Here is a 25,544-nt window from a genome sequence, read left to right as displayed (position 1 = left end):
TATATGACCAGTTTAAGTTAGATTTGTGGCATATTTTTATTAAAGGAGTTGTCAGGCCCAAATCCATTTTTATGTGATCTATGGGAGTCCTATACCAGGACCTTGCACTGTTCATGCAGCCTCTTGGTGCTGAAAGCTATAGCAGTGGATGAAGAGTGTGTGCAGGCTCTTTTATTCAAGTATAAATATTATTTGTACAGAAAAGTCTCTTCATTCGCTGCTATATTTTTAGGTGCACATATGCTGCTGGAACAGCTCATCTGTACAGGGTCCGGGTGCTGAATGCCAACAGATCACATACGGGTGACTTAGGGGTTACCTGCGGATAGGTCACCAGTATGAAGAATCAATTTGGGGGCCAGATTTCCTTTTTAAGTATCATGCAACCAATATAAATCAACATATGTAGCTTACTATTGCAGTTCTTGTAAACCAAAGCAAAGTCTAAAAATCCTGGACTCCTGTGTAAAGTTGTACTGAGGCTTAACAGCAAATAACTTACTCTTCTAATGTACAGTGTATAATTAATTCATGACTCATGTTGTATAGAACCTATATCCGATATAAAAGTAATACAAAGTAAAAATTCTCAATAAGTTTGATGTGTCACATGACCCTCTTCCCATTGAAAAAACTTAAGTTGGATCCAAAATCGCCAAGTTCAAAATGGCTGCCATGGTCACCACCCATCTTGAAAAGTTTTTCCCCTCCCATATGCTAATGTGACACAAACAGGAAGTTGATATCACCAACCTTTTTTTTTAATAGTTATATTCATATAAAAGGCCCACCCTGTATTTGTATAGTGATATCATTCTATCTAACATGGTTTCAGCATTGTACAATTGCCATTGTAGATCATGGTGGGCTTCCTAGGAATAAGGGCTGTGTATGATTTGAGGCAGTGGTGTAATTAAAGTATTGTGGGCCCCGATGCAATCTTTTGTATGGGGCCCCCTACCTCATCCCTACAGTGAATTCTTGATAGTGATGGTTACGGGTGCTAAGGAGTTTAATCAACCTTAGTGTGATTGAGTAATCTGTGGGTTTCCTTGGTTTATGGGCCAGATGGAAGCTGCAATCTCAATACTGAAGCCAGTGCTTATGGGCCCCCTAAGGCTCCTGGGCCCCGGTGGGACTGCACCCTCTTACACCAGTGTTGTATCTGCTTTCACTCCAGCTTTAATCAGTTTTAATAATGTACAATTTTCTGTAAACATGCAGAAATAATGTGATATATACAGGAGTAAAAGGAAGACAAAATGCAGGCTGAATCCCCGGATCGCTCACTGTTGCGCTGCACTGAAATAACTATCATTCTGTTTGCTTATTTATTTGTTTAATTACGGACGTTTATGTAAACACATTGCGGCGAAATACGAAAATAAAGGGAAAGCAAAGAGTTGAGTGTGAAGACCTGTGAGGCTGTGGGTATATGACGCAGATGACTGTACTCCTGAATGTATGTGTGTGAGAGTCTATGTGTGCTTAGAGAAAGGTAAGACTGGCAGAGGAGACAGAGGGGAGCTTTGTGCGCTCTCTCATATCCACTCCTGCACATTTTCTATCTCTCACTTCTATTTCAAGCTTAAAGAACATGCAGTGGCTTCTCTTTGCTCTCCTAACCACATATTATCAGCAGGTAAGTTGTCCCGCGTTTCAGTATTTTCTATGTGACAGCAGGCACAGACTGAACTAAGTTCTTACAAAAATATTAAAAAGCCTTGAAAAGGCCTGTAGAAATGGCTGACTTCTGCTGTGTAATCTCACACCGCATTCTAGTCTTACTAGGTCTTTTAGCTTCCTCTTCTTTTCTGTGGGTTTTGTACATATTTCGATGTGATTATGTACACTTCTATTATTGTTCCGTCTATATGACATTAGTGTTTGCTTACAAAGCTTTTCCCTCCTGTCGCGTCACTTGTATGCTTATAGCAGTAAGGGCAGACATCAATGTACATGGTTGAGATCTAATATTTAACTCAATGTTCTCTCTACAGTGCGGTTAAGACTTAGACAAATCCTTATTCTGACAGCGTGTGCCACATTCTGATTCAGATTATTGAGTCCATATGATAAATGCTCACTTTCTGGCATGTGTTGTGATTTGTTTTAGGTTGGAGGAGGTTATAGGTATCGGTGTGGTGTAAATTTCTGTAATGTTAGGTCCAACAATTGCTTAATTTTGATCGTTTGTACTTTATTGCTGTTGTCAAGATTACATAATATGTACCAACAGCAGTATAATTGATGCTGCCAAAGTCCTAAATTTATCAGGGGAATTAACAGAAACTATACCTAAGCTTTGGACCTTAACATCTTTGAAATGTCTACTGGGCAGTATTAGAAACAAGGATGGAGGTCATTTTGTGCATGTCGCACACCATATTATTTACTGGAATTTACAGTACATGATGTTAGTGGGACATAACTACTAATATAAAGCCATTTTGTACAACCTTTCACTGTTTTACTCACTTTCCAAGGGACCTTCATCTTGTTATTACCCATCTTAAAATACACAAGATTAGAATTTGATGAATATGCAGATCCTTTATGTACCGATCAGCCATTTTGAGTTCCTTGACATTTGGCACCAAAACATAGATCCTATAATTCTAGTAAGTTGCAAGGTGTGACCTTTACGATGCCTTCCTAGTTCCCCTAAACTTTAAAATGCCCCTTAGTGCTTCCAATACATTTTGATGTCCTGTTAGTGCCCAATTTCCCTAGGCTTGCCTCATGTGATATGTTACCTCTTAGGGCCCATATTGCCGTTTACAAAGTATAATGTCCAATTTAGTGCCCCCACATATACCTTTTAGTGCCCCCCACAATATGCCTTAGTGCCTGCCACAATATATTGCCCCTTTAGTGTTCCTGCACAATGTAATGGCCGAGAAGTGTCCCATATCATAATGCTCCTTTAGTACCCACATGCAATATAATGCCATTTAAGTTCCTACACACAGTATAAAGCCACTTTAGAGCCCCCACACAGTATAATATCTCTTCAGTCCCGTCATGTAATATAGTGGTTCACAGACATTATAATGTGTCCCCCTCCCCCCCCAGTAGGCCTCACACAGTACAATACCACTTTTTCTTCCCCACATAGTATAATATGCCCTTGGTAGCCTACACAGTATAATGCTATCTTAGGGCCTCCACACAGTATAATTCCCCCTTACTGCCCTCACACAGCATAATGCCCCTTCAGTGGTCTTCATATATAATCCATGCCAAAAAAATAAGTAATATTCACTTTACCCCATACCCACAGAGATTATAATATCTGACATTTGCAGTTTTTGACTTGGAATGGCAAATGCAATGATATTATGGCATCATACCTGTCTGTGCCACACTGCAGGTGGCAGGGGGAGCTGGAGGGTTAATGATGATTTAAACTGTATACTGACTGGTGGGTTGTGTTACACAGACACAGATAAGGGGCGCTGTTCTGAGCTCTGACACTGCCACCTCTGGTCGGAGCTCTGATTCATGCCCTCTTTCTTGCTCCTGCTTGACACTATCCATCTGACAGTTTATCGGGCACCATTTCCAATTGCACTGGAGTCAGTGGAGCTGCGTCTACAGTATTAACACATGCTAAGAACTGGAGTTGGTGGAAATGGTGAAAGATATTCTTTAACTCCAGCTAGACTTGAAATCAGGACATACCACTCAATGCCTGGGATGGCAAGACAACGTCTGTAGTTCACATCTGATCTTCCTGATCTGGGATGCTTGGGAGGTATCTAGAGAATTTGAAGACCAAGACAACCATGGAAACTCTTTATCCCATAGTTGCCAATATTATGGTGTTTCCCTGTAACAGTGCCAGCTTGAGTGTCCCCAACACCAGTACTAGCCCGATGCTTGTGGAAACCATAAATAGTCCTGCTAGTAGCTTGTTTATGTATATTTGTGTATTATCACGGGTCCATGTAGCATGCCATGAGCCTGAGCAAAATTTATGACAGATGCAATTGCGTACACGAAGTTAAAGTCTTATCAACCCTTGTGCAGTAATATCACAAAATCACTATATGACTAATTCTAAGTAACAAAAGAGAAAAATAGTTAGCCGCTGATCTAAAATGAACTAGATCAATGGTTCCTCTCTTAGGGCGGATTAACATCTAAGCCGGTCTCCGCTTTGTGGGTTTCCGTCTTCTGCCGACAGGAGACGGAAACCCAGCAGTCAGTGTCCGCCCGTGAGCGTCTTCTGGTTTCTGCAGCAAAACCGTGTTTTCTTAACCAGACACAAAGTCCTACATGTCCGACTTTGTGTCTGGTTAAAAAAATTGTTTTTGCCACGGAGACCAGAAGATGCTCACGGGCGGACACTTTGCAAACCCATTCAAATGAATGGGTTTGAAAACTGACTGCCTGTTTCCATCTCCTGTCTAGCTTCTCGGGCAGAAGATGGAAACCTGAAAGTGGAGACTGGGCGCATGTGTGAACCCGCCCGTAAGAGTATTTTTCAGATCTATGTGGGTAATAATACACAGGATAATATAAAATGACACATTACTGAAGAGATGGATTCTGGGAAATAAATGTCCTATCATGAAAAGGGATGATGTTTTATATCTGATTCTGTTCTGATTCAGTGCAATATCCTTAGTTTGTTTGCAGTGTTGAAGAAACTGCAAACTCAGTTATGACACCGGATAAACCAGCAGAGTCGGAGGTCTTCCAACGGAGAGAATTTTGTCACTGGCCATGCAAATGCTCACATAAGCATTCATGCCCGCTGGGTGTAAGCCTGGTCAAGGATGGCTGTGGATGCTGTAAGATTTGTGCTAAACAACTTGGGGAAAGTTGTAATGAAGCAGAAGTATGTGATCACCACAGAGGTCTGTACTGTGACTACTCCGCTGATGCACCCAAATATGAAGTTGGAATTTGTAAATGTAAGTGACCAGTTTCCAAAGTAACTTATTGTGCCAAAAAGCATAAAGTGGATCTTTCAGCTTAATATGCTTCCCTATATAAAAGCAACATATTATAACTACAGGTCAAACTGCTCGCAGCCAAGACAGAACAAAAGTTCTTGGGTTGGCAGGTTGGCTGCCAGTAGTGCTGAACGAATACACCTGTTTCATAGCTTGAGTCTTGGCATATTCATGAGTGGAGTGTTAAAGAGGACCTTTCACGTTCTCAGGTACATGCGGTTTAATATACCGTTAGAAAGCCATCAGTGTGCTGAACTCAGCGCACTGTCAGCTTTCCCGTTATGTGCCCCAGGGCTGGAGATATGCCTTTACCGATCTCTGACCACTATCAGAAGGGCGTTCCTGACAGTCCAGCTGGGCTGTGAGGAATGCCCCCCTACAGTACCTGTCTATTGCCCTGTACTGTCAGTGGGGTTGTTCCTTACTGCCTAGCCATGATGCCAAGCTATGAAGAACGCCCCCAGTACTAGTCTATGGATGAGTACAGTCGGGTCGAGGGTGGGGGGAGCGTTCCTCACAGCTTAGCATTACCACTGGGCAGCAAGGAACGCCCCCTCTGACAGTACAGAGCTATGGACGGGTACTGACGGGGGTGGGTGGGGGGGATTCATTACTCATAGCCCAGCTAGACTGTCAGGAACACCCTTCTGACAGTGGTCAGAGATCGGCAACGGCACCAATATTTCCATCCCTGAAAATGAACATGAAAGTTCCTCTTTAAACATGTCTTACTCCACCCCTTGGCACTCTTGTTGACATGTTGATGCCTATACAGCTATATACTCATACATAGCAGTGTGTTAACCATTGTGCAGTGAGGCAGGGTAGGCAAGATAGACCTATATTCATGAGTACAGTTGGCCTCGAATTATGATTCGGTTGCATTGTTTGAGCACTGCTGAATGCCAAATGGTACATTGCCAGTGAGCCATTTTTCCTATTAGCCGTATGGAACTATAACTCTAATGTGGCCCTTTATATTGAATAGGGCAGCATAATAAGCTGACATATCTGCTTCAGGATGGAGATTAAGCCTCATTCATGTATTATATAAACATTAATCTGGTAATAAATTTCTCTTATCAAAGTTAGTCATATCTGATTCAATAATAGAGCAAGTCTCTTGACTATAAATGAAGTGATAATGGTAACAGAATTATATCAGGTCCGCTATTGGAAAATACCTGTATAGTATGACTTTCTATTGAATGACATCCCTGACGTACCAATAACAATATTCCACCTTCACTTAACCCCTTTAGACGTGTACAATGTTTCAAGAATTACAATTTGTGGTGATTTCTATGGTCTTACTACCTTTAACTTAAAGAATTCCTATTTATGATGATGGTGAAACATTCTTTTATTTAGATGTTATGGATGCCCCCTTATGATACAGGCCTAGGTAAAAAAGTACCTAAAATCTCAATACTGTCCATTTCTAAACTGACATTACATTGCCCCTAAACTGTCGTTTCCCAACTAAATAACCCTAAATTTCATAATCTGTTGTGGCACTGTAGTTGACCTATTCCCTTTTTTATTATGTTTCCGTCTCTAGTTTAGATAAGTCATTCTTAAGCTACATTCACACTACCATTATTAATGTCCGCTGATGTAATTTGTCATAGGATTAATGGTTGTAGGACCATTAATGGTAGAAGAATAATAGACAAAGATGGAGCCCCTTCTGTTTGTATCCATTCCCATTAACTCTAATGTAGACAACATGATACTATCTTGGGCCATATTTACTTTTGTGAACCTTATTTCATTGTACTATAAATTGCATATGTGTGATCTAAATAGTGATTTGTAGAGAGGCAACACTACGTTTTTGCCATGAGTACCTATGCCTCCTTTGCTGCTTCCCATGATTCTATTCGCCATGGAAGACACTGCCTGGCTTAGATACTAAAGCTAGGCTTATTGTGTACCAATGGGCCTACGTTTTTTTAAGTTTTTTATAGTTGTACTCCATCGTACGGATTGTAGGGATTTGGAATGCTGCATTATTGTTTTATTGGTATATTTAGAATTCAATCACTGCAAATATTCCTCATATAAATAAGATGGTATTAAAAGGCGTACATTCACTCCAAGTGCTTGTTTAAAATTGTATGCTTTTTCACAAAAACTTCCATGAGACTAGAACACAATGAAAATCAGTTTGCTGGGACGAATACCCCAGCTAGTTTAGGTCCTGATTATTTATAGCAACACATGCCAAGGTATCCTGTTAATATGATCAAAGTATAATTATTTTAAAGATTATTTATTGCAAGAATATAAAAGACATCTTCCAATACGCTTTTGTAAAATCATGAATTTATTTCTTAGGTACAACTTTCTCGGACTGTTTAAGCAGAGAGTTGCCAAATGTCTTGCCAACTGCGGCTCATTTCTGAATACATCACAACGACATGAATGAAGACTTTATTATACCTGCAAACCTATAAATAGGATATTGCCAGCTACCGTAGCTGTTACTTGTTCATATAAAGAATTGGTATTGCAGGATACGGCCACAAACATATTCATATTGATACGGTTTTCTTAATTTGCAGATATATTTGCTGTTGGATGTGAACTCAATGGGGTCCTTTATCAAAATGGCCAGGCCTTCCAGCCCAGTCCATTTTACACATGCCTGTGTATAAGTGATACAATTGGATGCACCCCTATACTTAATTCTAAACAATCAGATAGCCGCTGTACAGATGCTACAGGACTAATGAAAAAACAGTCAGATCTGGCCAATTGTGCATTGGAGAAAAACACCGCCATTACAGACTACAAATTCATACCAGGTACAATTGATATATTTATCTCACTTACTCTCTCGATCTAGAAATACTATCTGTCTATATTTTTTCAGTAGAATATCATATATAATCTGGTTACTCTTTTATGTTGCAGATTTCTACTGCCTAAGCCTTGGTTATCACTGCCATTTTTCATTCCGTTGTTCTAATCTGTCATAGGATTAGAACAACAGACAGAAAAGCTAATGGGTGAAAGATACAGATGGAGCACCGTCCATTTGAATCCTTCACTCTAATGCAAAAAACAAGACAGAAGTATCTTCCATTTTGTTTGTTTATTTTTCAAACAATTTTATCTTCTGTTTAAAGCAATAACAAAAAAGCTTCTTGTGTCTTGTTTTTAGATCTTTAGAAATGGTTTTGTAATCTTTTCCAGTTTTATGCATCTCTATAAGGCTTCAAAAAAAGCCTAACAGACTGTAAGAGGGGGCGCATCATTGGAATGAGATACGAGAATGATTATTTTGCTGAATTACCTGACATCTAGGCTGTTCTGACCTAGCAGCGGAGCAGCGGTTACGTGAGGCGGGGGCACACAGTGAACAGGCCCAAGACGCTGCAGATCTTTGATTCTCTGACAAGCATGACCTGCTCCCACAGTTTCCTTGTCCACTATTCAGACATTCAAACATACGTGGCAAGTTCATTATACATCCCTGTATCTGCCTGAAACATTTACAGCTGCTTAGCAGAAGGAAATTTGGTGTTATAGTACCCAATATGTGTGCTATACTTGCCAGGCATCCTCCATTGCCTTCATTTGCACTGGTGTCATGAATGAGAAAACTGGATTGCTACAACCTGGAACCAGAAGCTTTAGTAAAAATCCCGCCCTTCTGACAATGAGATATTGGTGCCACCGATGTGACGTTTTCTCAAGCTAAATTTAGTGCACTGTTATATAATACCGCACTTGATGAGGACATGAAAAGTCCTCTTTAATCTGAAGACTAAAATACTGTTCAGATACGTAACAGTCCCACTGTACACTTTATATGAGCCTAGGCTATAATTTATGGGGAGATTGTAACGCTAAATAAAACGTAACAATCCTTACAACGCACCACATTATTGGATGCACAGGGGGTAGGTGTATGTTTTTTAAACCTATGAATTTCTTTTTTTTTTATATTTCATAGCATACGCTTTGGCACATGTCAGCTTTTGCTTGATATCGCTGTTGGCATGGGCAAATACTCTTCTACATATGCAATAATATAACATGCCTTTGTGTATTACAGATATTTATGGCTTCTAACCTGCTTCGTGCTCTGACAGCTTTACACCTATGTCTACTTTTCAGGTACACAATAGATTTGGCCATAATACATGAACTTACAGTTAAAGGGGTTTCCAGGAGATATATATATATATATATATATATATATATATATATATATATATATATATATAATTTTATATTAGGCCGAAGAAGGTGAAAAACAAACAAACAAAAAAAAAAATACTCACCTGTCTTTTGTGCTCCGGTGTCTCCTAGTGCAGTCCGGTCCTGCTGCTCCACCGTTTTCTTCCGCCAGACATCATCGCTGTACATGACTGCTGAGCCTTATCAGCGGCCTAAGGAAACGGACCCGGGATGTCACAGTGTGTTGGGGATTTTAAGCAAAACAAGACAGCAGAGCAGCAAGACTGGTCTGCACTGGGAGACACTGGAGCACCAGGGACAAGTGAGGATGTTTTTGGCTTTTTTTTCATCTTCGCTGGCCTAATGTAAAAAAATAAATAAATAAATAAATAGAAATACATATATATCCTGGACAAGCTCTTTAATGTACATCTGGAGAGTGTCTCAGTTTGTACATCTTATATAGCAGTTAGGATCATTTTTTTCTTACTGAGTATTGTTTTCCTTTATTTAAGAGATTTTCAGACCCGCAGCTTTTGTATTCACATTGCTATAGGACATGGTATGTATTAAATATGTTTACAAATTGTTTATAACTGTTTTCCCACCAACAATGTTTATCCCCTATTCACTGGATAGAGGGATGAGTGTCTAATCAGTGGGTGTCTGACCTCTGGGCCAGAAAGAGCCTCTAAACAGTAGTGCCACCATTCATACACTACTTTGGCACTAACAGATATTGCTAAGTATAGAACTTTGCCAATGGAGGGGTGGACATTCACATGACTTGAAGACGATCAGTCAGTCAGATACTGAAAGAACATTGTTCACCACCTTTACCAACTCTAACTTTTTGCATCCATAATAGGCTTCCAGTGCAGTTGGAATATTTCCTCTAGCCCCACCATTCCTGAGCAAACATATCTCTTAATTTCAGCACCCAATATACTAATGAGGCAGTCTACTGTGAGGTGGGTGGTCCCAGCCTATCTGCTCCAGCCCAGGACCACCGAACTGAGAGAGTCTAATTATCATATTGGGAGGTGAAACTAACAGCACTGATTGATCAACATCTGAGGGGGCTAGAGAACAAATGTGAACTGTGCTGGAATCAGTGAATGAGTGGACCGGCACCTATTGAAGGCTGCTAAGAGGTAGAGATGTTGGAGGTGGTGATAAACCCACTTTAACACCTTTCTTGTGGACATGTGAAAAGTGTTTTTTTTTTCACTTTAAGGGGTTGTAAAAAAACAATTCCCAAGCAAACTGCCATGTACTCTGTGTAAGGCCCATTGCAGACGACCGTGCTGCAACAGGCCTGCCATGAATTAAAAGCACAGGGTTGTAAACGGAGGACAAGAAAATGTTCCTGTGTGCCGTCCATATACAGGTCATGCTTCCGTGGCTCCTTTAATTAAATGAATAGGAGCCATGGAAGCACGGGCCGCCAAATAGGATGGGAATAGGACCTGTCCTATCTGATGTGGCCCAGATTGTTGGCCCGCATGCGGGACCATGAAAATCACAGTCATGTGTACGGGCCCATAGAAAAGAATGGGTCAGTGTACTATCCGTGAAAGATAACACAATGCCTCACACCACAGCCGTCTGCAAGGGGCCTTAGGCCTTTTTCACATCAGCACGTGTGTATACATTTTTATTATGGATCATATTGAATTAATATGTCATCATTCCCAAGCCTTTCATTTGTGCCTTTTTACTCGATTAACCCCAAGAATTTAGTACAATGAGGTTCTTACAATTTTGGGATAAATGCATATAAGTTAAGGCAATTCTCACTAAGTGCTGATTTTGCAGCGTTTTGATGTTTACTTGGGCTATGTGGCGAAAAATACTAATCAAGTTGGGATAATATGATATTGTATCCGTTTTCTATTTGTAGTGGCTTCAAATATTAGTTAAATTAGTAAATCTCTTTTACAAAAACATTAGTTAGGTCATCCAGAGGAAGAAGTCATTGAAATAGCTCTACATTGTATGACAATTGCTAATCCTATATGGTGATGCACCATGGCATTTGCATGCGCACATAAACCATTCATCCTGCTTGGCATTCCAATGCAACCATTTGGTATACTGTATCCCCTTTCATTAACCTCTGAACTGAGAACAATGTCTAGCAATTCTATATATCATCATTGTCTGATATTAACCATATGCGCATTTAATAGCCATGTTGTCATCTATTTCAGTGTACAAGCTTTTACCACTTGTTTGGAAAAGAAAATGTCTTGTGCAGGCAACTGCCTGGAGTCCATGCTCTAAAACATGTGGAATGGGCATATCTATACGGGTTACCAATGAGAACAACAAATGCGAAATGAGAAAGGACAGACGTCTCTGCTTCCTCCGGCCATGTAATACAACTCTGCTAAGCAATGTAAAGGTAATCCAGTGCGGTTTTTTTTGGGACTTAGTTTTACATAGTGTCTAATAAAAGTGCTCATTTCATTGAATATTATATGCCCGGTTAAGGTTATGTTCACATCTGTGCTCGGTGAGTTCTGGGGGATTCCATTCCTGGCACTAAAATGTACAAACTGTGCGAGAGCAGCTCAGGTACATTTACACATTTAGGGTTTATGAAGAAAGAGACAAGGGATTGAGCCCCCAGAATGCTCCTCAATCCTAGGAGTCAGTGGGAAAATAGTGTGGGATTTGCTGCACCCACTGCTAGGCCAGGGTTATTACCTATATGTGGATAACATCTACACCAGCATCTCGCTTTTTAGGTGCCTCAGTTCCAGAGGAACTGTAAATTGTGGGACATTGTGCAGAAATTAGAAAGGCCCCCCTAGGACACAGGTTGCCTAGCACCTCTAAAGGGGAAAGAATAGAGCAGTCTGCAATGAGAATATTCTGTTATTCAAGTATAAGAACAAGAGGGATGTCCTTGTACTGACCTCTATACATGGCAACAGCAGCACCCCTATCCCTCTGCATGATACCAGTACGCTTTCCCCCAAGCCAGACTGCATCCTGGCAAAGAATAAGTACATGGGAGGGGTTGATCTATCTGATCAAGTCCTAATGCCATATAATGTCATTAAGAAAACTTAGACATTACTAAAGAAAATCCAAAAGACTTCTATTTTCGGGTTATTACGGGTGATGAAACATGGAATCCTTACCATGATCTGGAAACCAAACAAGAGTCCATGCAATGGAAGCACAAAGGGTCACCAACTCCAGTATCTCAAACAGAACCTAAAATTGCATGAAAAATGATATAGTTCCAGTCCATAGCAGTCCAAGTTTCTCATTCATGACACCACAGAAAAATGAAGGCAGTGGCTGGGAGGCAATGACAGTACACACAATTTGTACCTTGGCACTATATTTCCTTCTGCTAATTGCTTGGAATAGTCTGCACAGAGACAGGGTTGTGTAAGGAAGGTTCCACCTTACACAAGGTAGTGCTTGTCGACAGATCAAATGATCCTCTCTACTAGTGATCTGTCTGGGCCATAGGGAGCCTGTTTGCTGGCTGTGTGCACCCCCTCTCAAACTCTGTCAAAAGGATACAGTCTGAGTGCATCGTATGGAAGTGATACTGTTATTTGTGTAAGAGTGGACTTTGTAACTGGTCAGTTAGCTGTCTTCTTTCAAAGGGAGGAAAGAGATAATAATTAGAGATGAGCGAACACTAAAATGTTCGAGGTTCGAAATTCGATTCGAACAGCCGCTCACTGTTCGAGTGTTCGAATGGGTTTCGAACCCCATTATAGTCTATGGGGAACATAAACTCGTTAAGGGGGAAACCCAAATTCGTGTCTGGAGGGTCACCAAGTCCACTATGACACCCCAGGAAATGATACCAACACCCTGGAATGACACTGGGACAGCAGGGGAAGCATGTCTGGGGGCATAAAAGTCACTTTATTTCATGGAAATCCCTGTCAGTTTGCGATTTTCGCAAGCTAACTTTTCCCCATAGAAATGCATTGGCCAGTGCTGATTGGCCAGAGTACGGAACTCGACCAATCAGCGCTGGCTCTGCTGGAGGAGGCGGAGTCTAAGATAGCTCCACACCAGTCTCCATTCAGGTCCGACCTTAGACTCCGCCTCCTCCGGCAGAGCCAGCGCTGATTGGCCGAAGGCTGGCCAATGCATTCCTATGCGAATGCAGACTTAGCAGTGCTGAGTCAGTTTTGCTCAACTACACATCTGATGCACACTCGGCACTGCTACATCAGATGTAGCAATCTGATGTAGCAGAGCCGAGGGTGCACTAGAACCCCTGTGCAAACTCAGTTCACGCTAATAGAATGCATTGGCCAGCGCTGATTGGCCAATGCATTCTATTAGCCCGATGAAGTAGAGCTGAATGTGTGTGCTAAGCACACACATTCAGCACTGCTTCATCAAGCCAATACAATGCATTAGCCAGTGCTGATTGGCCAGAGTACGGAATTCGGCCAATCAGCGCTGGCTCTGCTGGAGGAGGCGGAGTCTAAGGTCGGACCTGAATGGAGACTGGTGTGGAGCGATCTTAGACTCCGCCTCCTCCAGCAGAGCCAGCGCTGATTGGCCGAATTCCGTACTCTGGCCAATCAGCACTGGCTAATGCATTGTATTGGCGTGATGAAGCAGTGCTGAATGTGTGTGCTTAGCACACACATTCAGCTCTACTTCATCGGGCTAATAGAATGCATTGGCCAATCAGCGCTGGCCAATGCATTCTATTAGCGTGAACTGAGTTTGCACAGGGGTTCTAGTGCACCCTCGGCTCTGCTACATCAGATTGCTACATCTGATGTAGCAGTGCCGAGTGTGCATCAGATGTGTAGTTGAGCAAAACTGACTCAGCACTGCTAAGTCTCTGCATTCGCATAGGAATGCATTGGCCAGCCTTCGGCCAATCAGCGCTGGCTCTGCCGGAGGAGGCGGAGTCTAAGGTCGGACCTGAATGGAGACTGGTGTGGAGCGATCTTAGACTCCGCCTCCTCCAGCAGAGCCAGCGCTGATTGGTCGAGTTCCGTACTCTGGCCAATCAGCGCTGGCCAATGCATTCTATTAGCCCGATGAAGTAGAGCTGAATGTGTGTGCTTAGCACACACATTCAGCTCTACTTCATCAGGCTAATAGAATACATTGGCCAATCAGCGCTGGCCAATGCATTCTATTAGCTTGATGAAGCAGAGTGTGCACAAGGGTTCAAGCGCACCCTCGGCTCTGATGTAGCAGAGCTGAGGGTGCACAAGGGTTCAAGTGCACCCTCGGCTCTCCTACATCAGAGCCGAGGGTGCGCTTGAACCCTTGTGCAGCCTCGGCTCTGCTACATCAGAGCCGAGGGTGCGCTTGAACCCTTGTGCACACTCTGCTTCATCAAGCTAATAGAATGCATTGGCCAGCACTGATTGGCCAGAGTACGGAATTCGGCCAATCAGCGCTGGCCAATGCATCCCTATGGGAAAAAGTTTATCTCACAAAAATCACAATTACACACCCGATAGAGCCCCAAAAAGTTATTTTTAATAACATTCCCCCCTAAATAAAGGTTATCCCTAGCTATCCCTGCCTGTACAGCTATCCCTGTCTCATAGTCACAAAGTTCACATTCTCATATGACCCGGATTTGAAATCCACTATTCGTCTAAAATGGAGGTCACCTGATTTCGGCAGCCAATGACTTTTTCCAATTTTTTTCAATGCCCCCAGTGTCGTAGTTCCTGTCCCACCTCCCCTGCGCTGTTATTGGTGCAAAAAAGGCGCCAGGGAAGGTGGGAGGGGAATCGAATTTTGGCGCACTTTACCACGTGGTGTTCGATTCGATTCGAACATGGCGAACACCCTGATATCCGATCGAACATGTGTTCGATAGAACACTGTTCGCTCATCTCTAATAATAATGTAAATAGAAGCATCTTTGTCAAGAGTTCTCTTTTAACTTAGCCTAAGACTTGGTACATAGAAGGGATTGTTGTCTAAACCATATAAGCATTTAATATCAGTTTTGTCAAAAACGAAAGATTGTGAATGACAATCTGTTTTCCCTTAGCCCAAACAGCAGCACAACTGGGGTAATCCTGCCCCTATGAGCTGTTAGGACAGGTGCAATATTTAATTACCTAACAGCAATTAACCCCTATAAGAGGTCAGAGGACCAACTCCCCTTTGTGTTAGTAGCAAGTAAAGTTTTAGACATCTATTTAACAGAAGTAATATGACATCCAAACAAATAGTACAATTACAGCATAGGGAGGGAGCCTTGTGCTGCTGTTTGGGCTAAGGGAAAACAGATTGTCATTCACAATCTTTCGTTCCCCCTACGCCCAACAGCAGCACAACTGGGGATTTAGCAAGTATCGCTTTCCCTTAGGGCGGGTGATTCTGGCAAGCTGATGCCAATACCGAATGTCCAAATGCTGTGGACTCCCTTGTTCGCCACTCAAGTCTATAATGTTTGGCGAAAGTTAGCTGAGAACTCCAAGAAGCCGCTGCACATATCTGTTCCAAGGAAAGAAAACGTCTCTCGGCCCATGATGTCGCCACTGCTCGGGTGGCATGGGCACGGATAAGGTCTGGTACCGGGAGGTCCTGAGCACGTAGGGAGCAGATAATGGCTTCTCTAATCCATCTTGATAGAGTTGGTTTGGATGCTTTGGTCCCTTTGGTGTGGCCAAACACATTGATCAGCAAATTCTCTGACTTCCGAAAGGACGCAGTCCGCTCTAGATAAATCTGCAATGCTCTCACCAAGTCCAACTTGTGCATCCTTTCCTCCCACTCAGAGGTGGGAGAGGGAAAAAACGCTGGTAAGACGATTGCCTGGTTAACATTCTGAGGCGTGGGTACCTTTGGCAAGAATCCTGGGACAAACCTCAGTTGCACTCTGTCTGGAAAGAAGGTTATAAATGGCTCAGAGGCCGCTAGGGCTTGTAGCTCACCGACCCTCTTGGCGGAGGTTATTGCCAACAGGAAAGTTATCTTGTATGCTAGGTACTTCAAATCCACCTCAGATAGGGGCTCAAAGGGGGGCGCACAGAGCCCTTGCAAAACTGCGGCCAGGTCCCAGATCGGGACCGGTGGCTGCACCTGAGGACGGAGTCTAGTAGCCCCTCTTAAAAATTGCTTAATCAGAGGATCTAGTGCTAGCCGGGTCTCCAGGAGTGCGGACAGAGCTGAGACTTGGACTTTCAAGGTAGCAGGTGCTAGCCCCTTCTCCAGGCCGTCTTGTAGGAACTCCAAGACTTCATTCCTATCAGGGTCGCGCTGGTTACTCGAACACCAGTTCTGAAAGATTCGGGCGACCCTCTGGTAGCTCTGGTTAGTTGACTCTGCTCTTGAGTGCGCCAAAGTTCTTAGCACTCCCTGGGATAATCCTCTTCTGCCAGCTAAAGGCTGGCTGACCTCCAGGCAGTGAGGTTGCATCTGTTCAGGCCTTGATAGGGCCGGCTGTTCCGGGTTACCAGAGTTTACACTGGTGGAAGCCTCCAAGTGTTCCTCCGTCTCATGAGAGTGAGGACGGTGAACCATGCCCTTTTTAACCAGAATGGCGATTTCCTTGCCAAGTTCCGGTTCTGCCTGCGTTTTGTCAATACCTTCCGAATCCTCAGTTGACGAGGGTAGACGCACTTCCGTCTGATCCTCCCTGGTATTGACAGGGCATACAGCGCTGGAGGATTGTCTTCCCGAACTGGGGAGCGACGTTCCTATATTGCAGCGCCGTTTGAGGTGGCCATCAGATCCACCTCGGGGAGACCTCATCCTTTGATAGGATAGTGGAGAGCATCCTGGTCTGGGGATGACCTGGCTAAGGTCCTCCGCATTTTGGTGAGTCAGTCCCACCGACTGTAACCTGGAATTTGAACCGCTGGCCGCTGGGGAATACATAGATCCAAATAGATGAGGATCCTGGCGTCTGGTGACGTGGAGAGGGTTCTCGTCCTCTGTCCGGGATGACCGTAAACGGCTGTGAACAGGCTGTCCGTCCTGGTTCTTTACTCCCGAATTTGTGGAGTCCACGTCAGAAGCTTCACCTGAGCTCTGGTAATTTCTTGCCAGCTGGGTAAGCGCGTTCTCTTCAGGTAACGCCAGGTGCTCTGTACCAGGGTCTCCCCCAGATGAGCTCCCCTGGACCAGGAGGCATCTGTGGTCAACAGGGTCTAGGTAAACCTGACCGAGGACCTGCCATCGTGAAGATGGGTCTGCCGGGCCAATCATGGCCGGGCACTGATGGTTCACTGGATAGGCTCTTTTAGTCCCTAGGGACAGCGATTCCGGACTTGCAGCTTCTTGACATAGAGAAGGTGCCTCCAGGTAGGAGAGTCCCTGGTGAATCCCCGGAACTGGATTCGATTTGATGGAATCGTGAAAAATCTTAACGGGTCTTCTTTGATCCTGGCTCTGAGAGGCCTTCTGTCCCCCTAAAGGGCTCCCCAGCCCTACTAGGGAGCTGGGGGAAGACCCGTGGATACTACTCCCCTGGAGATAGGGGGGGCTGAAATTCTGCCATCTGGGAGGGTGGAAACTTGAAGACAAGGTTTTCCATCTGGGTGTTCGTCCCATTGATCTAAGGTCCTGGGCCGAGCTATGAGAGATCCTGCGAGTGTACCTGGCCTGAAGGTTCCCTAAGGAAGCCGCATCCCGAGACGGAAGCGTTCTATGTCGAAGATGAACCTGAGTCCTTCGCCCAAGATTCTGGAAACCACGAAGCCTGGAGGGAGATCCTTCTGGACGGGTACTCAAAGATGAAGTTGTTTGGGGCCCTAAAAAGGGCAAGATGTTCTCTCGGCCGGTGGAGCCTAGATGTAGCCAAGGACCCTGGAACCTTTGCGTCGGGGCCCTAGATGGACGGGCCCGCTTTCTCCCAGGATGGCAGACCACTAATGGGTCAGGGATCCTTCTTACGGTCGCGGAAAGTACCGCGTCCTCTACCTCGGCCCTGGGGAGCGGAGCGTCCACGCCCCCTGAAACCTCTGGTGGAGGACCCTCGGCCTCGAAAGGCAGTTCTTCTCCTTTCTGGCGGCTGCGGCAGATTTTTAGTTTTAGTGTCCGCCAGATCCTCCATGATTTTGTCCAGGGCTTTGCCAAAGAGCCTACCGGGCTCAAAGGGCAGGGTACAAAGCCCTAGTCTGGAGGAGTTGTCCACCCTCCATGGTTTAACCCACAACGGTCGCCTGGCCACAGTGGTGAGGGCCATAGATTTGGAGGCGAGTCTTAGTTGCGACCTGGAGGATTCAGCCAAGTGGTCCACCAATAAATTAATATCGGACATAGCCGATAGGAGGTCGTCCCGGTGGACCCCCGTGTCTATATCCCTAGCAAGGGAAGATAGTTCGGCCTGTAGGGCAGAGACCACCTCATTAGCCGATATGGCCACGGAGGCCTGCGACGAGGCGACAGAGTATGCCCGCCTCAGGGACCCCTCTACGCGGCGGTCCAACGGGTCCTGCAGACTTGAGCCGTCCTCGGCTGGCAGGACTGGATAGTTTGGCAACTGCCACGTCTACTTTTGGCGGTGGTCCCCAGGCCCCCTGCTGGGACTCAGATATAGGAAAAAGTGCCCTGAACCTAGCGGAAGGTGTAAATGCTTTCTCGGGACGCCTCCTCTCGCCTTCCATTACCTGGACCAGGTCCGCACTAGCTTTAAAGGACTTTGCCCTCCTGCTTGGCCCTTCCCCTGCCTCCCGATCACATGATCTGAGGACTCTGAAAAGTCTACCCATCTTTTCGAGGGGAAACACCTCCTTCTCCACCACCACCGGGTCTTCCTCTGAAGACTCAACCTCCCCGATGTGAAGGCGTTCTAGGGGCGGGAGGGAGGGCTCAGAAGGCTCCAACCGAGGCCTCTTAGCGAGATGGGAAATGGTCTCATCCACTTTCCTCATGGACTGGGACACGAAGTCCTTAACCCAGGAGACCATCTCTCTGATTGGGGTAGCTTCGGAGGGAGGCGCTCTACATCCCTGGCAGTACCTGTATTCACAGGCGTCAGGGAGGGGGATATTACATCGGGCACAAGACAGATGTCTCCTCTTCGCAGTGGTTTTCCTCCGAGGGAGGGTCGAAGAGGATGAGGAGGACATACTAGGAGGAAAGAAGCAGCATAAAACAGAAAATCCAGACCTCAGCAACAACAGTAGCCACAACAGCAGCAGCCCCCCCCCAGCACCACCACCACCAACCTTGATAACACGCAGTTGAACTTCCAGCTCTTGAGCTTCTCCTGAGGCAGCAATGCTTCAGAAGTACCTGCAACTGGAGCGACAGGTACCATACTGTGGTGGAGGGGGGGTTTAAATAGGTCGGCTGGGGGAGGGACAGGGGTGGAGCCACGCCCCCTTCACCTGGGTCCGAGCTCCACCTAATTTCATAACAACTCGCCCCCCCCTTTTCGAGCAAGCGGGGGGGGGGGGGGAGACACACTAACAGCAGTTGCTTACCTGCTGTTCATTGTTTCCTATGATCCTGCGCAGCCTGCCGCGGCACATACCTTAGTCGTGCAGCCTGCGCATGCGTGGTTTCCCCGGAAGCAGTCCCCGGCTCGGACGGAACCTGGGAGCTGAGAAGTAGTTCCCAGCCCCCACCGGCAGACAAAAGGTTCCTACCTGCCGGAACCTGCAGCGCCCGGACGTCCGCGATGCCGCCTGCAGAGCGGAGGATTAGATACAACGGTCATCACCCAGGATACTGGAAGCAGAAGATCCCGGGGACCATCAGGTGACACCCACTTGCTCCAGCAGGGAACCCGGACCGGCGCAGGGAGAGAGCCACGCAGCAAGGTACAATCTTTAGGGGGGGAGAGGGGACCCCTATAGGAGGCCAAAGCACCTCTCCCCCGTCCACCTGTCCTGTCCCACAGGACAGAAAAAAACACAAAGGGGAGTTGGTCCTCTGACCTCTTATAGGGGTTAATTGCTGTTAGGTAATTAAATATTCCACCTGTCCTAACAGCTCATAGGGGCAGGATTACCCCAGTTGTGCTGCTGTTGGGCGTAGGGGGAACTGCACACTCAAAGAATAAGGCAAATTGAGAAAAGGATATTGGAGGCACTTGAGAAATGACTAAATGAGATAACATATTGCCAGTGATCCCCTGCAGTTTCTTGGAATCAATAGCATAACATAACTCCCTATCTGTTTTAGCTAGAATAGAACAACAGTATTTTCCATAGGAGTTATGTTTGATTGAATAATAAATGTCCAAATTGCAATCTGGAGAGATGTGACTGGATACGTGTATGACATAATATGTGCTTTATATACCTACTGCTGGGATGAGATTGATAGAATAAATGGAATGTATAAATTGTTTTTCTCATTAGATCTGTGGTTTCATGTATTGGTTAAATCTAAACTTAGAAATGTAAGATGAAAATACTACTATAGGAACCTCCAAGCTAGAAAATACACAAGATTTTTCCAAAGTCAAGAGTGGCTTGAAAATGAATGGGTAAAGGAAGCTTTATATTATTATTAATTATTATTATTATTATTATTTATTTATTTATATAGCACCATTAATTCCATGGTGCTTTACATTTGGGGGTTACATACAATACACAGAATATACAGGTAGATATAATACTAACAATGACCGACTGGCACAGTGGGGTAGAGGGCCCTGCCCGCGAGGGCTTACAATCTATGAGGGAAGGGGGGTAGAGACAGGAGGAGAGGGGGAGACTGTGCAGATGGCGGTGCGGTGATAGTGTTATTGGAGGTTGTAGGCCTTCCTGAATAGGTGAGTCTTCAGGGCCTTCTTGAAGCCTGTGATTGTGGGGGTCAGTCTTATGTGTCGTGGTAAGGAGTTCCAGAGTATGGGAGATGCACGAGAGAAATCTTGGAGACGGTTGTGTGAGGAGCGGATGAGAGCAGAGCAGAGTAGGAGGTCATTGGAGGATCTGAGGTTACGTGTGGGCAGGTAGCGGGAGATTAGTTCAGAGATATATGGAGGGGACAGGTTGTGGATGGCTTTGAATGTTAACGTTAATCGCTTAAACTCAATTTGCTGGGCTATAGGTAGCAGTGGAGGGACTGGAAGAGGGGAGCAGCCGATGAAGATCGGGGGGTGAGGTGGATAAAGCGAGCAGCGCAGTTTAGGGTGGACTGGAGGGGGGCGAGGGTGTTAGCTGGGAGTCCATGGAGAAGGGTGTTGCAGTAGTCTAGGCGGGAGATTATGAGGGCCTGGACGAGCATCTTGGTAGTTTCCTGGGTGAGGAAGGGGCGAATTCGGTGGATGTTCTTGAGTTGGAGGCGGCAGGAGGTGTTGAGGGCTTGAATATGTGGCTTGAAGGATAGGTCAGAGTCCAGGGTTACCCCAAGGCATCGGGCCTGTGGGACAGGGGTAATTGTGGTTCCATTAATTTTGATAGATAGGTCAGGTGGAAGGGCCATGCAGGATGGGCTGAAGATGATAAACTCTGTTTTCTCCATGTTGAGTTTCAGAAAGCGGGAGGAGAGGAAGGAGGCTACGGCCGCTAAACAATCTGGAATTCTGGCCAGCAGGGAGGTAATGTCTGGTCCAGAGATGTAGATTTGGGTGTCATCGGCATAGCAATGGTACTGGAAACCATGAGATTATATGAGTTGGCCCAGGCCAAGGGTGTAGATGGAGAACAGGAGGGGTCCTAGGATGGAGCCCTGGGGGACACCTACAGAGAGAGGGCGAGGTGAGGAGGTGGTGTGCGAGTGGGAGACGCTGAATGTGCGGTCGGTGAGGTATGAGGAGATCCAGGAATGGGCCAGGTCTGAGATACCAAGGGATGAGAGAATTGCTAACAGGAGAGAGTGGTCAACTGTATCAAAGGCAGAGGAGAGGTCGAGGAGGAGGAGGACAGAGTAATGGCGCTTGGCTTTGGCGGTTAGCAGGTCATTGGTGACTTTTGTTAGGGCAGTTTCAGTGGAGTGCCGGGGTCTGAAGCCTGACTGAAGTCTGTCAAAGAGCAGGTTGGATGAGAAATAGGAGGAGAGTTCGGAGTGGACATGCTGCTCAAGAAGTTTTGAGGCGTACAGGAGCAGTGAGATGGGACGATAGTTGGCAGGAGAGGACGGGTCGAGGGACGGTTTCTTAAGTATAGGAGTGACAGTGGCGTGTTTGAAGGCTGAGGGGAAGGATCCATTGGTTAGAGATAGATTGAACAAATGGGTTAGGGCTGGAGTAATGACTTCAGCGAGTTTGGGGATGAAATGTGACTGGATCGGGTCGAGCACGCAGGAGGTGAGGTGGGATTTGGAGATTAGGGAGGAGAGTTTTTCGTCAGTTATGGAGGAGAAACAGGTCAGGGATGAGGAGCAGTAAGTAGTTGGGTAGAGCGGTTGTCGGGGGAGTAGGGCGAGACTGTCTCTGATGGTGTCAATTTTAGTTTTAAAGTAAGCGGCAAAGTCGTCAGCTGAGATAAGTGATGTCGGAGGGGGGGGCGGGAGGACGGAGGAGGGAGTTGGAGGTGGAGAATAGCTGTTTGGGGTTGCGAGAGAGTGCAGATATGAGTGTGGTGAAGTAGGCCTGCTTTGCAGAGGTGAGTGCGTTCTTAAATGAGAGAACTGCTTTTTTGTACTTGACGAAATCCTCCTTGGAGTGGCTTTTCTTCCAGAGGCGCTCTGCAACCCGCGAGGCACGTCTCAGTTTTTAGTCAGGTCAGTGTGCCAGGGTTGTCTATTGATCGGTCGGGCTCTGGTGTACGTGTAGGGGGCCACAGAGTCCAGGGCTGAGGTAATGGTGGTATTATAGAAGGCAGCAGCAGCATCTGTGTCCTGGAGTGAGGATATGTCAGCGAGTGGTAGGAGAGAGTCTGAGAGGGTGCAGGTGTCAAGGCGGTTGAGGTTCCTGCGGGGGGGTGTTGGTTTAGAGGTTGGGGTGTCTATTGGAGAGGAGAGGGCAGAGAATGTCAGCAGGTTGTGGTCAGAGAGCATGGATGGAGAGTTAGAGAGGTTGCATATGGAGCAGAGGCGGGTGAATATTAGGTCTAGTGTGCCCCCCTTTATGTGGGTGGCAGAGGAGGACCATTGGGAGAGACCAAAGGAGGCGGTGAGGGACAGGAGACTGGAGGCGGAAGGGTGGTCTGTGTTAATGGGGATGTTAAAGTCACCCATGATGATGGTGGGGGTGTCTGTGGATAGGAAGTGTGTGAGCCAGGTGGTGAAGTGGTCGATAAAGGCAGCGGTAGGTCCCGGCGGTCGATATATGACGGCCAGTTGGAGGGTGAGTAGATACAAACAGAGTGCACTTCAAAGGAAGGGGGGGTGAGGGCAGGTAGCGCCTGGATAGGGGCAAATGAGCACTTGTCTGACAGGAGGACACCTACACCTCCACCAGGTTTGTTGTTGGGGCGGGGAGTATGTGAGAAGTGCAGACCTCCATAGGAGAGGGCGGCGGGGGAGGCTGTGTCTGAGGGGGTCAGCCATGTTTCTGTGAGACAGAGAAATGTAAGTTTATTAAGAATAAAAAGGTCATGGATGTAGGCAAGTTTATTACATACGGAGCGGGCATTCCATAGTGCACCAGGGAGGGCAGGGGGAGGGGTAGGGGTGAGTGTGATTGGTCTGAGATGTCGGAGGTTCCGTGTGCTAGCGCCAGGGGTGGGGATTCGCTGGGGAGGTCCAGGGTTAGGAGATATGTCACCAGAAGTAAGGAGGAGTAGGGAGAGTGACAGCAGGTGTAGGTAGGAGAGGGTGCGGGGGGGTTGTATGTGTCTGGGGCGGAAAGCCTGCAGGTTTGCGAGGAGCTGTGCAGAGAAAGTTATATGGTGGGGTAGGAGAGATGAGGATTTCTTTACTGTCAAGGCTGGTTTGGGGTGGAAAGGTGGTTTTTGCAAGGAGTGGGAGAACAACAGTGATTAAAATGAGAAGCATTTCTGTTAGAGCAGTTTACAGCAGTTGGGTTATGTTACCTTCTGTTCCCTTCTGGTTCAATTCTGGCATAATTCTGAAGCTACACTTAGTTGCACACTGGATAGCTCAAATGACCAGGGTCCAAATGACCAGAGGCCGTACATTTATACAAGCCAGAGTTTGTAAGATGTCTATCAGGTGTGAATGGGGTGGGGATATAAGCATATACAATCAGGCCAGAATCAAAGAAGGGAAATGAAACCAGGAGGAGCACAGCAGGGTGTATAGACAGGTAACACAACTGATAGAATGGCTACAAAGTGCTTAGAGACATACCAACAGAATGCTTGATTGATAATAGCAGGTAGAAAGAAATACAGTTAGACTGGACACAGGAGCGAGACTGAAGTTATATATTCGTGTGATGGAGACATACACTTAGTTGCACACTTGGATTGCACACTGGATAGCTCAAATGACCAGGGTCCAAATGACCAAATTATAGTTCTCCCTTTTGCTAAATCCTGGCTTTGGCTCAGAAAACAACAGCAAAATCTGTCACAAAAAAGCAGTTTTTCTACAACGTGGCGTCAGCCTAAAATGATTTATCAAAAACAGGAATTGTGTTCACCGAAAAACTCTACCTCTGTACAAAGTATATGGAAATAGCTAATGATAGATGGACAGAATAGAATAACTTTAAACAAACAATTAAAATGTAACAAATGTACTTGTAGTAATTCTACCAACAACAGTGATTGAACTATATGCACTTCTGTAATTATATAGATTCCTCAAGGAAAGACGTGCCAGCCTACATTTCAAGACCCCCAACCTGTTAAACTGTCTCTGTCTGAGTGCTCTACAGTCCGAAGTTATCGGCCCGTATACTGTGGGGTGTGCAAAGATCGAAGATGCTGCATCCCTAACAAATCTAAGATGATAACTGTGCATTTCCAGTGCCCAAGTCAGGGCTCATTCTCTTGGAAAATGATGTGGATAACATCCTGCGTTTGTCAGAAGACCTGTATTGACCCTGGAGATATATTTGCTCATCTTAAAATACTGTGAATAGCAGTCAGCTATTGAGTTCACTAAGTAAATGCTACAGACATGTATGCCACCCTGCTGTAGTGCCAAACACATTAGGAAACATAATGGTTAATGAAAGTTCACCCATTGCAGAGTACAGTAGTCTGATCTGGCTTCCTAATTGTATTGTATCTCCCTATAAATATAAGGAGACCATGTTCAGAGTCACTATGCAAAAACTGTGACTTATACCACTAAAATTGACATCATGCATATGGTTGCACTTCATAATCACAGATAATAAGATAAGAACATATAAACAATAATGACATATTAAGGTCTTTATATCATTATAATTGGCAAATAGGTCATAAATGTATAATAGATGTAGAATCAGCACATATCGCCAGAACAGAGAGCTCTACTCCCTCTGTAGCTCCTGTCGTGGTGTCCACATACAATGATAAAAGCCTAACTAAATGTGTATTGCTTTGAAAAAACATATGGGTGCAGATAAGTTAAGGAGGAGGATGATGGGAGTCATTCTGTATTTCCTAACTC

The 25,544-nt window shown here is 45.4% G+C and overlaps 1 protein-coding gene across 1 annotated transcript; it reads left to right on the top strand.

Annotated features, from left to right (window-relative positions):
• Positions 1 to 1,592: 1,592 nt before the first annotated feature.
• Positions 1,593 to 25,067, top strand: CCN6 (cellular communication network factor 6). The gene is made up of 5 exons (XM_075268177.1): positions 1,593 to 1,642; positions 4,634 to 4,922; positions 7,532 to 7,774; positions 11,369 to 11,562; positions 24,741 to 25,067. Exons 1-5 carry the CDS (start codon positions 1,598 to 1,600, stop codon positions 25,020 to 25,022), a joined length of 1,053 nt encoding a protein of 350 aa, XP_075124278.1. The 5' UTR covers positions 1,593 to 1,597; the 3' UTR covers positions 25,023 to 25,067.
• Positions 25,068 to 25,544: the final 477 nt, after the last annotated feature.

This window comes from Leptodactylus fuscus, chromosome 3 (genome assembly GCF_031893055.1).
Source record: "Leptodactylus fuscus isolate aLepFus1 chromosome 3, aLepFus1.hap2, whole genome shotgun sequence".
NCBI lineage: Eukaryota > Metazoa > Chordata > Amphibia > Anura > Leptodactylidae > Leptodactylus > Leptodactylus fuscus.
Note: the sequence above shows the minus strand (reverse complement) of the source record. Positions and strands in the feature narration are given on the sequence as shown.